This window comes from Zophobas morio, unplaced genomic scaffold, assembly GCF_036711695.1.
Source record: "Zophobas morio isolate AGI-343-1 ecotype UQ-CSIRO unplaced genomic scaffold, CSIRO_AGI_Zmor_V1 ptg000007l, whole genome shotgun sequence".
Classification (NCBI taxonomy): Eukaryota; Metazoa; Arthropoda; class Insecta; order Coleoptera; family Tenebrionidae; genus Zophobas; species Zophobas morio.
Window position 1 is genome coordinate 8,522,738 of NW_026972112.1, and position 14,985 is coordinate 8,537,722.

The 14,985-nt window shown below is 40.3% G+C and overlaps 3 protein-coding genes across 4 annotated transcripts; all 3 read left to right on the top strand.

Annotated features, from left to right (window-relative positions):
• The first annotated feature begins 2,392 nt into the window (after positions 1-2,392).
• On the top strand, positions 2,393-2,977 carry LOC135123915 (uncharacterized). The gene has a single exon (XM_064048774.1). The coding sequence runs from the start codon at positions 2,393-2,395 to the stop codon at positions 2,975-2,977; it is 585 nt and encodes a 194-aa protein (XP_063904844.1).
• A 2,804-nt stretch (positions 2,978-5,781) lies between these two features.
• Positions 5,782-12,479, top strand: LOC135124419 (DNA-directed RNA polymerase II subunit RPB1). The gene is made up of 8 exons (XM_064049468.1): positions 5,782-5,907; positions 6,416-6,836; positions 6,887-7,048; positions 7,104-7,395; positions 7,452-8,820; positions 8,885-10,639; positions 10,699-11,197; positions 11,253-12,479. The coding sequence occupies exons 1-8, from the start codon at positions 5,830-5,832 to the stop codon at positions 12,374-12,376; spliced, it is 5,700 nt and encodes a 1,899-aa protein (XP_063905538.1). The 5' UTR covers positions 5,782-5,829; the 3' UTR covers positions 12,377-12,479.
• A 518-nt stretch (positions 12,480-12,997) lies between these two features.
• On the top strand, positions 12,998-14,775 carry LOC135124420 (DNA-directed RNA polymerase II subunit RPB1-like). 2 transcript variants are annotated; one of them, XM_064049469.1, is made up of 2 exons: positions 12,998-13,103; positions 13,152-14,775. In XM_064049469.1, the coding sequence occupies exons 1-2, from the start codon at positions 13,059-13,061 to the stop codon at positions 14,631-14,633; spliced, it is 1,527 nt and encodes a 508-aa protein (XP_063905539.1). In that variant the 5' UTR covers positions 12,998-13,058; the 3' UTR covers positions 14,634-14,775. The 2 variants fall into 2 exon arrangements, with proteins under 2 accessions (XP_063905539.1, XP_063905540.1); XM_064049470.1 differs by having other exon boundaries at positions 13,017-13,103; positions 13,156-14,774.
• The last annotated feature ends 210 nt before the right edge of the window (positions 14,776-14,985 follow it).

The following is a 14,985-nucleotide window of genomic DNA, read 5'->3' on the forward strand; positions in this document are numbered from 1 at the left end:
GTTGTGTGTTCTAAAGTATAGTAGCCCAAAAGGTATAAGGTTGTATGAGCACCATAAAAGTAGTTGACCGCAAATAAATACCCCCTTTGTGTGGTTCGCACTGAGCTTACCAGTTGGCAATAAATCGTCTTCTAAACTTTTCTTGCTCACATTTAACAGGGCCGACTTTCAAAGCGACTGGTTATTTCGGAACCCTTTGTGGCTGCAGATGGTAGTAGCAGGAGGTAGTTAAAGTCTATTTGTTACAAGAATTCCATAGTCTTGTAAAACCGTAACAAATAATATTTCTCAAACGTTACTATTTTTGTCTCACTTTCTCTTATTGCGGGTGAGATGAGATGTATTACTTAGCATTTTAGGGGAGGTCCTAAAGTTCTACCGTAGGTGCGTACAAAGCAGAAGTCCTCAAACAAAAAGTACTGTTTTGTTGAACTTGAAAAGGAGATGTTTAATGAAACAGATGAAATATAAATTTTAAGTTAGTAATATGTTTAATTTTCAGAATACCTTATTAATGGGAAAACGCATTAAGATTGTCCAAATGGACGATGGAAACTGTTTATTCGATCTTGGATTTTGCCTGCAACAAAACATAACTGTCTCAGAACCGCTGTCAAATTTCGGGTTTATGTGTTTTCTCTCTCGCACATCCGCTAAAGTTAAAATGAGATAGCGTTTTGTTGTTCTTGTTTCTCACAGCATAACCCAAAGTACGGGTAGTGGAAAAAAGAGAGAATGAGTTTACGATATCCTGGAAAAATTATAACACATGAAGTATAGATATTTAGTAAAAACCACCCCTGAACGAACCGACAGTAGTAACGTATTTACGACCTTGAAACCTTTTCTATTGTAAACAACTTAACTTCGACACAATGGGATAATTTTTGGATGGCCATATAACCTTATAACTAGTTTTTGGAGTAAGTACTTTACTGTGAAAGATAATTGCAAACGCCGTCAATTATTTTATGAGGGGGTCTTTAGCACTTTGGACCGCAACCTGCAATAAAAGCATTACGAATCCTTCGCAACGGAGGTATAGTCGTCCAGATCGTACTTCGTTTTTATGACTGCACCCTATTGTGTAGGAGTTAAATCCCTTCACAATGGGTCCGTGCCGCAAGTGATCCAGCGCTCATAAACCATCAACAGACCAACTGTCTACACTACACAGGGCCGTACTTTCCCCCAGCATGTTGTTAAAATATGTACCTTATCTTACTATTATTATATGTAGATATCGAAATATGTATTTGCTTGTTTTTTTCAGGATGAAAGTGTTTATTAAATGATTATTCTGAATCTTATTAGTAATTATTATTATTATTACTACTACTGTCAGTAGTAGTAATTTAGAAAACATTAACTATCTATTAATTTTGAAAGAAGGGAAGTTGTAAACTTATAAATCTGTTTTATCTTTCTCTTTACAAATAAATTTTAAATTACAAACTCATTAAGAGCAGAAGGGGTATTGTTAGAAATAACAAACTCATTAACAGTGAATGAAAGGCTCTTAGAAATAAATATTTGTATACGGGGTATAAAATTAAACGGATTCAAGAATTTTCTTTCATTTTGTATAACATTCTTGCGAATAATAGCATAGTGCTTACCTTTGTGTGAAAATGTTTCGTCCTTGGGAAAATCAAGAAACTGTGAACAACGAACTTAGAGTGGAGAGAATGGAGGTTGAAGAAAATATTTTAGAAGAAAACACAAGACATCATCATTACCTATCGCCAGACGCCAAAGAAATAATCAGGAACGTCTACCACAGTTTACTAGAAAAGGAATGTTCTGCTCCCATCAAAGTTTGCAGTGAATTAGTGAAAAAACCCTATTCCACAGTACGAGATATTATAAACAGCAACAATGTTGAAAAAAAAGTTAGAACCCACCAAAAATTTCCAAGAATTCTGGACGAACTGGGAACTGAAATAAAGGAAGTTATTTATAAAATGTATAAAGACAATCAGTTGCCTACAACAAGAAGTCTAAAACTGAAATTACAAGAATTGGGATTTGAAATCATGTATTCGGATGAGACATTTCGACAGTATTTGCGAAGTGTAGGCTTTCATTATAATACACTGAATCAACGATTGGGTATAATGGAAACTCCTCGCTTAAAAAAAATGAGATGGGAATACATTACGAAAATAAGACAATTTCGTGAAGAAGGCCGCTATATTGTTTGTGTTGACGAAACTGATTTAGTAAAGAAGGGTCTTACAGACGGGACCGAGAATTGTTACTTAGAAGGGCCACCTTCCAGAGATAAAAGAATAATAATTCTTCATGCTGGCGGAACTGATGGGTGGGTGCCGAATGGATTATTCTTTCAGCCAAACAAATTAAGAATTGTTCAGCTGACTATCATTGTGATATGGATGCGACGTTGTACGAATCTTGGGTTAGACAGCAATTAATTCCCAATCTTCCTGCAGGAACGGTGATAGTTATGGACAATGCCAGCTATCATTCAAAACTATTAAACAAAATACCAACAACGTCCACAAAAAAAGATGATATTATACATTTTATGAGGCACAATGACATAGACATCCCGGCAGGTAAAGCAACAAAGACAGATCTTTTAAATTGTATAAAACAACTGAATATGCCAAAACAATATCGAATCGATCAAATAGCCAAAGAACATGGACACATTGTGTTGAGACTTCCGCCGTATTACTGTGTTCTGAATCCCATTGAATTAATATGGAGTAGTCTGAAAAGATCAATTCGACGAAATAACACAACCCCTAATTTAAGCGCTCAAGTGGTGGATCTGATTAGACAAGAGGTTAATAACATAACAATAGATTTGTGGAAAAATTGTGTAAAGCATGTAATAGACATTGAAAACAGCTATGTTTCACCTAATTTTCAAGAATTTGTTGTCCATTTAGAGGACGAAGACAATGACGACGATGTAGTAGACTATTTTTTTGATAGTGATAACGACTGATTTGCAACTACATATTTTTATTATAAAATAACACTATATGTGGATCTGAAAATAGTATGTAAATTATTTATTTATTTATTAATATTGTTAATTTGTTCTCTTTTGTTTAAAATATTTTGTTTATATTATATGAAAAACTGTGAATAAATATATTTATTTCACCATTACGCTGATTTTTGTCCACATCCCACACTTCTGTGAATGAAAGCGGATCCGGTCCTGCATAGGTAGCTCTCAAAAACCTTTAAGACGATTTATGAGACGGCTGTTCACACTTTCAATAGACCACCAAATGCTTGCGGTAATTGTTATTGCAGTGCCATAAAAACGGAGTACGATCTGGACGACTATACGACTTCAGCCAGAGCCGGACTTCAAATTTTGGAGCGTTCATATATGAATCATGGTAGAGTTAATTTTTGTTGGAATTTTTCGAGGAAATATGTATTTGCAAAGATTTAAATAGTTTTAAGAACCACACTTTCATGTGTTCATTTTAAGATTAAATTCCTTGAAAGCGGACCGTTTAACAATCTACCTGTTCACGTGTTGAAACAAATACGGTCGTGGAAAGGTAAGGGTGGCGAGTAATCTTGATTGACAGTTTTATGCTGGGGCACTTTTCAAAGTGGTCGGAAATTTTACAGCTGCAGTTCCCATAATTGGAGTAATTTGCAAATATCTTTCGTCGTAGAATATAACAAGGTCCACTGCATATAACTTAAAGAAAATAGTGTTATTTTATCATCTACACTAACGTAGATTTAGAATATTTTTTGACTGAAAGAGATGATGACTTCTGAAATAAACATATGGTAGATGCATTAGAAAATTTTTATTTAAATGCCATGCTACCAGAAATTGTTGACTCGTGGTGGAGTCGAAATCAGTAACTCCGAAATATATTGAAAAAAGATTTATAGACAAATGTTAAGTTTTTTTTTTTGCAATAAGTGTAAAATGTTGAATTTTATGCTTTGAAGAGGTCTTTACTTTTTTGTTATTATTTTTATTTTATTAATTTATTGATGATGATATTTTCCTGTGATTGTTTAATATTTAAATGAAGTGTATAGAGGCAGGGATCTCAGCACTCTGTTTACCAAACTCACAAAACGCAAAACGATTACACCTTTTTGGCTATCTGTTGCATTTCCGGAAGCGGCCACTGACCCTTTTGGGTATCTTTACCTGAATTTGTAAATAGCACTGTAATGTTAGTACTTCTGTAACCGTCCTACATTAAACATCAAAACCGAACGCTGTCCATTATTTCAATTATAACAAAAAAAGGTCCTTCGAGCAATATCAAGGTACAATTCGGAAGACCATACATGGTCGTATCAACAATTACAAAAAACGTTGGTACTACGATTCGGGTTGTACGAAACATTGGCATTCAAGCCGAAACACTATCTATAAATTTCTGCTTGAAAATTCTTTGGTATCATAAAATCTATCTCTTCCTTTCGTACTGTCGGAGTTTGTATGTACCCGTTTCCATTTGTGCAGTATAAGTACTCCTCTCTTAGGAATTGTAGTAATTTATAGCTGCAATTTTATTTGCTTTACTGCACATATTGTCATAGACATATCCTACATCCCTAATATAGCTTGAATGTATTCCAATAATAAAATTCCATTTAATTAAAAGGGGGAATCAAAACAAAACAACAACGTAGAAATGTTCATCATATTTCTGTAAAAATTTTACCTGCCTTTATCCTTCTTAATGATATTGTCAGGTACTTCAAAGGGTGGTTCAATAAGCTTAATGTATTTAAAAGGTGCTCTATTATGTGGGCCATAAATTATAGCTTATCACTTCAGCTAATATTTTGGGATGCCTAACTTACCAAAATTTGCCCGAAGTGCTTTGCAGTTTTTTTTACAATAACTAAAATTTCTTCGTTCGTTGGAATTTAGGATTGGATATAAGCATATTAAGGGTGATTATAACTGGATTATGCACAGTTTTAACATTACACAATGAAGTGTTAGAAGACATATATCACATGCACGTGTTCTCCATAATATTATTCATGATTTTATTGAAAATTCGGATTTGTTGGCGCGATTGTTTCTGGTACCATTCTCTAACAGTCGCCCTACTAGAAGTAGAAATATTTTTAGAGTTGCAAACGTATCAACAAATCTATGTCGAAATCATCCTGTACATAGGATAATGATGGCAGCAAACAGATTGTCTAACGGTAACGTGCTCGTTTTTAATTTGAATTTTAACAAAATTAGACGCCAGGTATCAATATTTTATAGGCAGGTGTAATTTTTTTTCATTTCTAATTGTAATATCCACATTAATCAATTTATCTAAATAAGTTAATGATATGTTGTTAACCACTGTTAGGAATTAACTATGTTCTGTTTTGATTTTTCTTTTCCATTAATTTTTTTCTTTTTTGTAAATTGGAAGTTTCCGTTAATAAATTAAACATTAAAAGTAAAATTTTAACAGAAAAAGAAAAATGGCGCCTAAAGTAGAACAAAATTCTCTACCACCTCGATATTTTTTAAAAGCACACCGAGTTATAGTTTTCGCTAAAAATCCGCTCGGGTTTTACGCACTTTTTTTATTTTAAAAACTGTTACGTTTTTTAAAAAATACAAGACTCTTCCTTAAAGATTTTTATGTCATGAGCACGCACATGCATTAAGTATCATGTCATTATTCATTTTCCTTTTTCTCGATTTGCCTCGACGCCACTGGGTCCTCTTAGACGCATGCGCCACCTAAAAGTGGGGATAATCCACTCGGTTGCCGTTTTAGCGCAAAATATAGCGCATAGACGAGGGGACGATCGTAGCGCAGCAGTCTTGCGTTAGCCATCAAGATGGCCGCAAGTGACAGTAAAGCTCCGCTTAGAACAGTGAAAAGAGTGCAGTTTGGTATATTAAGTCCAGATGAAATAGTAAGTAAACCATTCCTAAGATCGTCCCCCACAATTTGAACATAAATTTATCTCCGACAAGCACGAAATAAGCAAAAAATCGTTCAATATTGAAACGGTCTTCCAGGAACCATTTCCTATGTAATCGAGTGCGCTGGCTTCTGCGTCAAACTAAAGTCAAAATGAACATTTGACGCCCAATCCCCACACAAAAACGCAGATTTTCATTAAATCAACACTTGTAATCGAGAAGTAGCCAACAAAAACACTATTGTGCAACAATAATTCATTTACTAATAAAAAAAATGTCCCCTCCTAAACATCTGACGTATCAGTGCTGCCAACGCAGATTTGGGGAAAACCAAAGCCACTCACCTTGGCTCCAAGTTCAAATAAATTAAAACTCATTCCGGTATTTTCTTCGTGCTACATTTCGAGGCTGTTATGCCACTTTTATTAACGTTGAAGCTTATTATACGTGCAAAATACAAAAAATTGCCACAATGGTAAACAACAATTTTTTTTGCAGCGTCGAATGTCCGTCACCGAGGGCGGCATCCGTTTTCCAGAGACCATGGAAGCGGGTCGCCCCAAAATGGGTGGTCTTATGGACCCCAGACAGGGCGTTATCGACCGCCACTCGAGATGCCAGACATGTGCCGGGAACATGACCGAATGCCCAGGACACTTTGGCCACATCGACTTATCCAAACCAGTTTTCCACGTTGGTTTTGTCACAAAAACGATAAAAATCCTGCGCTGTGTCTGCTTTTACTGCAGCAAATTACTCGTTAGTCCGAATAATCCAAAAATAAAAGAGGTTGTGATGAAGTCAAAAGGTCAACCCAGGAAAAGGTTGGCCTTTGTGTATGATCTCTGTAAAGGAAAGAATATTTGCGAGGGCGGTGATGAAATGGATGTAGGGAAAGAGGGCGAAGACCCCAATCAAGGTAATACGATCGTGTGTGTTAGTTGCTTGTTATTATTTTTCTTTTTGTAGCTAAGAAACAAGGTCACGGTGGTTGTGGCCGCTACCAACCTAATATCCGTCGCACAGGCCTTGATCTCACAGCAGAATGGAAGCATTTAAATGAGGATTCACAAGAAAGAAAGATTGCTTTATCAGCTGAAAGGGTCTGGGAAATCCTCAAACATATCACAGGTTGGATTAGTAAAATCGTCACAATTTTTTTTATTATTGTTGTTTATATTTATAGATGAAGAGTGTTTCATATTGGGTATGGACCCCAAATTCGCGCGTCCTGATTGGATGATTGTCACAGTATTGCCGGTTCCACCCCTGCCGGTCCGCCCTGCTGTGGTGATGTACGGTTCAGCTAGAAATCAGGACGATTTAACACACAAATTAGCTGATATTATTAAAGCTAATAATGAATTACAAAAGAATGAGGCTGCTGGCGCTGCAGCTCATGTTATCGCAGAAAATATTAAAATGTTGCAGTTCCATGTGGCAACGTTGGTAGATAATGACATGCCCGGCATGCCAAGGTAACTTGATTTGATTAAGAAAATTATGTCATATTTCAAATGTGTTCTTTTTTCAGAGCTATGCAAAAATCGGGGAAACCGCTCAAAGCAATAAAAGCCCGCCTCAAGGGCAAAGAAGGTCGTATTCGTGGTAACCTCATGGGTAAACGTGTGGACTTCTCCGCACGTACCGTAATCACCCCTGATCCAAACCTCCGAATTGATCAAGTCGGTGTTCCCCGCAGCATCGCCCAAAATTTAACGTTTCCAGAAATAGTGACCCCTTTCAATTTCGAAAAAATGTTAGAACTAGTCCAGAGAGGCAACTCTCAGTATCCCGGAGCCAAATACATTATTCGCGACAACGGCGAAAGAATCGATTTACGGTTCCATCCGAAATCGTCAGATTTGCACTTACAGTGCGGCTATAAAGTCGAACGACACATCAGAGATGGCGATTTAGTCATTTTCAACCGACAGCCCACTCTACACAAGATGAGTATGATGGGGCATAGAGTGAAAGTGTTACCATGGTCCACGTTCAGGATGAATTTGTCTTGTACCTCACCATACAACGCCGATTTTGATGGTGACGAGATGAATTTACACGTGCCACAGAGTATGGAAACTAGAGCTGAAGTGGAAAATTTGCATATTACTCCTAGACAGATTATTACCCCACAGGCGAATAAACCAGTCATGGGTATTGTACAGGACACACTCACCGCTATCAGAAAAATGACAAAAAGAGACGTTTTTATTGAAAAGGAACAAATGATGAATTTGTTGATGTTTTTACCAATTTGGGATGGTAAAATGCCCAGACCTGCCATCCTCAAACCTAAACCTTTGTGGACCGGCAAACAACTTTTCTCCCTGATTATCCCAGGAAACGTAAACATGATCCGCACACACTCAACTCATCCGGACGATGAGGACGACGGCCCATATAAGTGGATTTCACCGGGAGATACAAAGGTCATGGTAGAACACGGCGAGTTAGTCATGGGGATTTTGTGCAAAAGAACCCTCGGTACGTCCGCCGGATCTTTGCTTCATATTTGTATGTTGGAGCTGGGTCACGAGGTGTGTGGTCGCTTCTACGGTAATATTCAAACTGTGGTCAACAATTGGCTTCTTCTGGAGGGTCATAGTATTGGAATCGGCGATACTATTGCTGATCCTCAAACTTATTTAGAAATTCAGAAAGCCATCAAAAAAGCCAAGGAAGATGTAATAGAGGTTATTCAAAAGGCTCACAATATGGAGTTGGAGCCTACTCCCGGTAATACGTTGAGGCAGACTTTTGAGAACCAAGTCAACAGAATTTTGAACGACGCTCGTGACAAGACTGGTGGTTCAGCCAAGAAATCTTTGACTGAGTATAATAACTTGAAGGCTATGGTGGTGTCGGGTTCTAAAGGTTCCAACATCAACATCTCACAGGTATGGAAATACTAAAATGTAGGGCGATTATAATATCTGATTGTTTGTTTTTTTTCGTGCGTAGGTTATTGCTTGCGTGGGTCAACAAAACGTCGAAGGTAAGCGAATCCCCTTCGGCTTCCGCAAGCGCACCCTCCCTCACTTCATCAAGGACGATTACGGTCCCGAATCTCGTGGCTTCGTCGAGAACTCCTACCTCGCCGGTTTGACGCCTTCCGAGTTCTATTTCCACGCTATGGGTGGTCGTGAAGGTCTCATCGATACCGCCGTCAAAACCGCAGAAACCGGCTACATCCAGCGTCGTCTCATCAAAGCTATGGAGTCCGTAATGGTACACTACGACGGCACGGTGCGAAACTCGGTAGGTCAGCTCATCCAGCTGCGTTACGGAGAGGACGGTCTTTGCGGAGAAATGGTAGAATTCCAGACTTTGCCCACGGTGAAGCTCTCCAATAAAGCGTTCGAAAGAAAATTCCGATTCGACCCGAGTAACGAGAGGTACTTGAGACGAGTATTCAACGAAGAGGTAATCAAAGATCTGATGGGCTCGGGTGAAGTCATCTCCGAGTTGGAAACGGAGTGGGAACAACTCCAGAAGGATAGAGAGGCGTTGAGGCAGATTTTCCCGAGTGGAGAGTCCAAAGTTGTACTACCGTGTAACTTGCAGCGTATGATTTGGAACGTACAGAAGATCTTCCACATTAATAAGAGGGCGCCGACTGATTTGTCGCCGTTGAGAGTGATTCAAGGAGTCCGCGAGCTTCTCAACAAGTGTGTTATTGTGGCTGGAGAGGACAGACTTTCCAAGCAAGCGAACGAGAACGCTACGCTTCTGTTCCAGTGTCTAGTCAGGTCGACTCTTTGCACTAAATGTGTCTCAGAAGAGTTTCGTTTGAGCACTGAAGCTTTTGAGTGGTTGATTGGTGAAATTGAAACTAGGTTCCAACAGGCACAGGCTAATCCAGGCGAGATGGTGGGAGCTTTGGCTGCTCAGTCACTTGGTGAACCCGCCACTCAGATGACACTGAACACTTTCCATTTCGCTGGTGTGTCGTCGAAGAACGTAACTCTGGGTGTGCCACGTTTGAAGGAAATTATTAATATTTCGAAAAAACCGAAAGCTCCGTCTTTGACTGTTTTCTTGACGGGTGCGGCGGCTCGTGACGCTGAAAAAGCGAAGAACGTGTTGTGTAGGCTTGAACACACCACTCTTAGAAAAGTGACTGCCAACACAGCTATTTATTATGATCCTGATCCACAGAATACCGTCATTCCAGAGGATCAAGAGTTCGTTAATGTCTACTACGAAATGCCCGATTTCGACCCGACGAGAATCTCGCCGTGGTTGCTACGTATAGAACTGGATAGAAAGAGAATGACTGATAAGAAACTGACCATGGAACAGATCGCCGAAAAAATCAATGCCGGATTTGGAGATGACTTGAATTGTATTTTTAATGACGACAACGCTGAAAAGTTGGTCTTACGTATCCGAATTATGAACAGCGACGACGGGAAATTCGGAGATGGTGCTGACGAAGACGTAGACAAAATGGACGACGATATGTTTTTGAGGTGTATTGAAGCTAATATGTTGAGCGACATGACTCTACAAGGTATTGAAGCTATTTCAAAAGTGTACATGCACTTGCCACAGAACGATTCAAAGAAAAGGATTGTTATAACTGAGACGGGAGAATTTAAAGCTATCGCTGAGTGGTTGCTTGAAACGGACGGCACGAGCATGATGAAGGTATTGTCTGAAAGGGATGTGGACCCTGTGAGAACTTTCTCCAACGACATTTGTGAGATATTTTCGGTAAGTCGACTTAACATCATTACTTAAGTGGAAATGTTGCAATTTGTGTTCACTTGCAGGTATTGGGTATCGAAGCTGTCCGTAAATCCGTCGAGAAAGAAATGAACGCCGTGCTTCAGTTCTACGGTCTGTACGTAAACTACCGGCATTTGGCCTTGCTGTGTGACGTCATGACTGCCAAAGGCCATCTTATGGCTATTACACGTCACGGTATCAACAGGCAAGATACCGGTGCCCTTATGAGGTGCTCCTTTGAAGAAACAGTGGACGTGTTAATGGATGCCGCCTCCCACGCAGAGGTCGATCCTATGAGGGGTGTATCCGAAAACATCATTCTGGGTCAATTACCTCGCATGGGTACTGGTTGCTTTGATCTATTGTTAGACGCGGAGAAGTGTAAAATGGGCATTCCGATTCCTCAAGCTCATGGTGGGGATATAATGTCGTCCGGAATGTTCTTCGGTTCTGCCGCTACACCAAGCATGAGTCCCGGAGGTGCGATGACACCGTGGACTCAAGGCACAACACCTTACGTTGGTAGCGCTTGGTCACCACACAGTAAGTTAATCTACAACTCTAAAAATACGTGTATAAACTGTGTTTTTTGTTGCAGATTTAATGGGGAGTGGTATGACTCCTGGAGGACCAGCATTCTCACCTTCTGCGGCTTCAGATGCCTCTGGAATGTCACCAGCGTATGGCGCCTGGTCTCCAACCCCTCAGTCTCCGGCGATGTCGCCATTCATGGCGTCCCCACACGGACAATCTCCGTCATACAGTCCCTCAAGCCCGTCATTCCAACCGACTTCGCCATCCATGACACCCGTCTCTCCTGGATATTCTCCAACCTCCCCTGGATATTCCCCTACAAGCCCCAACTACAGTCCGACATCCCCCAGCTACTCCCCCACATCTCCGAGTTATTCCCCCACGAGTCCTAGTTACAGTCCCACATCTCCAAGTTATTCCCCGACAAGTCCTAGTTACAGCCCCACATCTCCGAGTTATTCCCCCACAAGCCCAAGCTACTCCCCCACATCACCGTCTTACTCACCAACCAGTCCAAGTTACAGCCCCACATCTCCGTCATACTCCCCCACAAGTCCAAGTTACTCCCCCACATCACCCTCATACTCACCAACCAGTCCAAGTTACAGCCCCACTTCCCCCAGCTATTCACCCACGAGTCCCAGCTACAGCCCCACTTCCCCCAGTTACTCCCCCACCAGTCCGAGTTACAGTCCGTCGTCGCCCAGATACACCCCGGCGTCCCCCAGCTACTCGCCCACCTCCCCAAGCTACTCGCCTTCATCACCACAATATTCTCCCGCGTCCCCCAGCTATTCACCGTCGTCGCCCAAATATTCACCGACTTCTCCCAGTTACTCCCCCACTTCTCCGTCGTTCGCAGGAGGCAGTCCGCAATATTCGCCCACTTCACCGAGTTACTCGCCCACATCGCCGAGTTACTCGCCGTCAAGTCCACAACATACTCCGGCGGCGAGTTCGCGGTATTCACCGTCGTCGCCGAATTACTCGCCGAGCTCGCCGAGTTATTCTCCCACGTCCCCTCAATATTCACCACACAGTACAAAGTATTCGCCGACTTCTCCCACATACACACCGACGTCCCCGAGTTACTCGCCGGCTTCACCGACGTACTCACCTCAGCCACCGAGGTATTCTCCGTCGAGTCCGAGCTACTCACCGACAAGTCCGAGTCAGGATCAAGACTAAGGACCTTGTGTTAATGTTTAACTTTCTACTTTTTTTATTTAGATTCGTAGTTTGTACTTTGGGTTATTTATGCGTTGGAATAAGTTTTTTTAGAGTCAGCACTATTGTAAGTAAAAGACTGTATTTTATAGATTTTATGTTCAACTTGATCTTTATTGAGTTTGAGAGAAAGTCTCATGTATATAGAATATATTTTATTATTGTAAATGTTAAAATTATTCAATAAAAGTTGACAAATCCACAGAAAGTTTTTACCCACTTCTAGTCTTTCTACGATGTCTAGAAATTTGCTGTTGACCAGTTCCAGTAATTTCATTTTTCAGACTTCCAGGTGTAAGAGAAAGCATGTGATTTTTGAAACCTCACCGAAATTAACTTTATGTGCCCACTTTTTTCCTGCAACTTCGGAATCTTTATGTCCCGTTCCATAAACCTCCATCTTTTTATTGTGTGACTTTTACCCTGAGTCCTTCCAAATTTTCTCTAATCCCTTGCCAATTCGGTGCTCGAAAATTAGAAAAAGCAGATGGATATCCCGGAATTTAAACAAATTGGGTTTTTTCCCAATAGATGGCTTATGATCCTTTCCTATTACAGGTTATGTTGTTTATTTTTTCGCAAGTATTGATTTTAGTTAAAAATTCACGACCGACAATGAATTACGCATTTAAATTTACATATCATGGGTTGCAGACGAAAAAATAACTCGTACATTTATCACGACCGGGTAAGTTCTAGAAATCACCTTTAGGATCAATTAATTTGTACCATCTAGGCAGATGGGACCAGTTATTGCTCAAAATGTTCAAGTTGTTCTTGCAACTGTGTAAACGATCTGTCTTCTGTGAGAAATATCCAAAGAAATATTCATCGACAACTTTCTTCCACTTCGTCAATACTCCAATATAACAAAAAATACCCACCATCTGTTTCAATGTCGCCAGACAAGGAGGTTTCAAGTACTACAAGTGATTCTCCCAAGTATTGTTCACCACAGCCACCAATAAGAACTTGCTCGTCATCTCCATTAGACTTGCGACTAACTCCACGAGATTCTCCTTCTTCTCCATTAGACTTACGCACGTCGGTGAAATGGAGATTTCCTCTAACTTCAAACAGCTCACGAGAATCTCCATCAACAACATGTTTGGGAGATTCTCAGCTGACTATAAACCAACAGTCGTCTCACGATTCTCCACCATATGAGTCACAAGAAAGTATTGCGTCATCCCCGCAGAAATATCCACCTGATGGTGCCAAGCCTTCCACTCCGTCAAACTATACAGGGTCTTCTACATATCGCTCAAGTTTAAAACAGTATTCTTTTTCGTCCACAGAACGATCTTCCAACTGTAGCCCCGACATAGACTCGTCTCCCTCAATCTACTATTCAACGTCGTCCAGTAACAACTCGCTCTCCTCCCGGACTTGTTCTCTATCTTCTCTAAGTAGACGCACCACACCCCAAAATTCACCCCCCAGAGGAAGATACATTCCACTATCTCCCGTGTACGCCTCACCCTATCGTCGGACAAACTTTCGTCGAGAATATTCACCTCTTTCTTCAAAATATTCGTCACCTTCTTCCCCACAGTGCACACCTACAGCATCCCCCAAATGCTGTTCATTGTCGCCGGAATATAAATCAACAAACTTGGATTATTCTCCCGATTCTCCAACCTATCACCCTAGTCCCCCCAAATATAAACCCGCAGCGTTTGATTATTCACTCGCTTCTCCCCAGTCCCCCACTTACAGTAACTCCTCTCTTGACTACTCCCCCCTTTCTCCAAACTACGTTCACGTTTCATCCATGTCTTTAAACGACAACAAATCACAGTCTCCTACATTCATAGACTCACCTTCCTCTCCAACATATACGCTCTCCTCACTGTCATATTGCCCCTTTTCTCCACAATATTCCTCCCCGGAATATTCTCCCACGTCACTCAAGTATTATCGAAGTTGTGATTCCCTTAATAACAATGTATTTAAATCTCCGTCCTCACCTCGATATCGGTGTCAGTCGCCAACTTGCCCGTATTCTCAGACGTACTCACCAGAATATTCTCCACCGATAGTAAAGTACATAAATAAAACTAATACTTTAAAGAAATATCGCTCGACGTCACCGACGTATTATCCGCTATCTCCGGAATATTCTCCACGTCGCTATACTCCGAAATTCAACGGCAGGAGTATCCCAGATGATGATATACCGTGTGTATGTTGTTCGCCGTCTCCTCCAAGGTATTAAAATGGTGTATGTCAATATGTTAACACGAAATCGATATTCATTTAATGTGAAATTGATGTTTCTGAAATGTATTTTTGATGTTATATACGTTTGCTGTTATGCTGTTAATGTTGAGTTGTTGTTTATTTCAAAAACTAAAATTGATACATATTTTTTGTGATATTTTGGTATTTACATTGACCGTCAATAAAATATTAGTGTTTGGATGCGTTATTTTATTTGAATTTTGCCGCTAATAAAAAAGTGTCTGCCACTCTGACACGAGGAAAATTTACTAGCGCAAATGTAACAATAGGTGTGATTTGTAGTAAAAAATGGTTGTCATGTTGGTGGTAGTGATGGGTAACCGGTC

Bases quoted from the DNA above. Each gene is read 5' to 3' on its own strand.
- LOC135124420 (XM_064049469.1), top strand. From the start codon at position 13,059: ATGGGTTGCAGACGAAAAAATAACTCGTACATTTATCACGACCGG. The intron at 13,104-13,151 runs GTAAGTTCTAGA...TGTACCATCTAG, and splicing joins CGTACATTTATCACGACCGG to GCAGATGGGACCAGTTATTG.
- LOC135124419 (XM_064049468.1), top strand. From the start codon at position 5,830: ATGGCCGCAAGTGACAGTAAAGCTCCGCTTAGAACAGTGAAAAGAGTG. The intron at 6,837-6,886 runs GTAATACGATCG...TTCTTTTTGTAG, and splicing joins GGGCGAAGACCCCAATCAAG to CTAAGAAACAAGGTCACGGT. The intron at 7,396-7,451 runs GTAACTTGATTT...TTCTTTTTTCAG, and splicing joins GACATGCCCGGCATGCCAAG to AGCTATGCAAAAATCGGGGA.
- LOC135123915 (XM_064048774.1), top strand. From the start codon at position 2,393: ATGGATGCGACGTTGTACGAATCTTGGGTTAGACAGCAATTAATTCCC.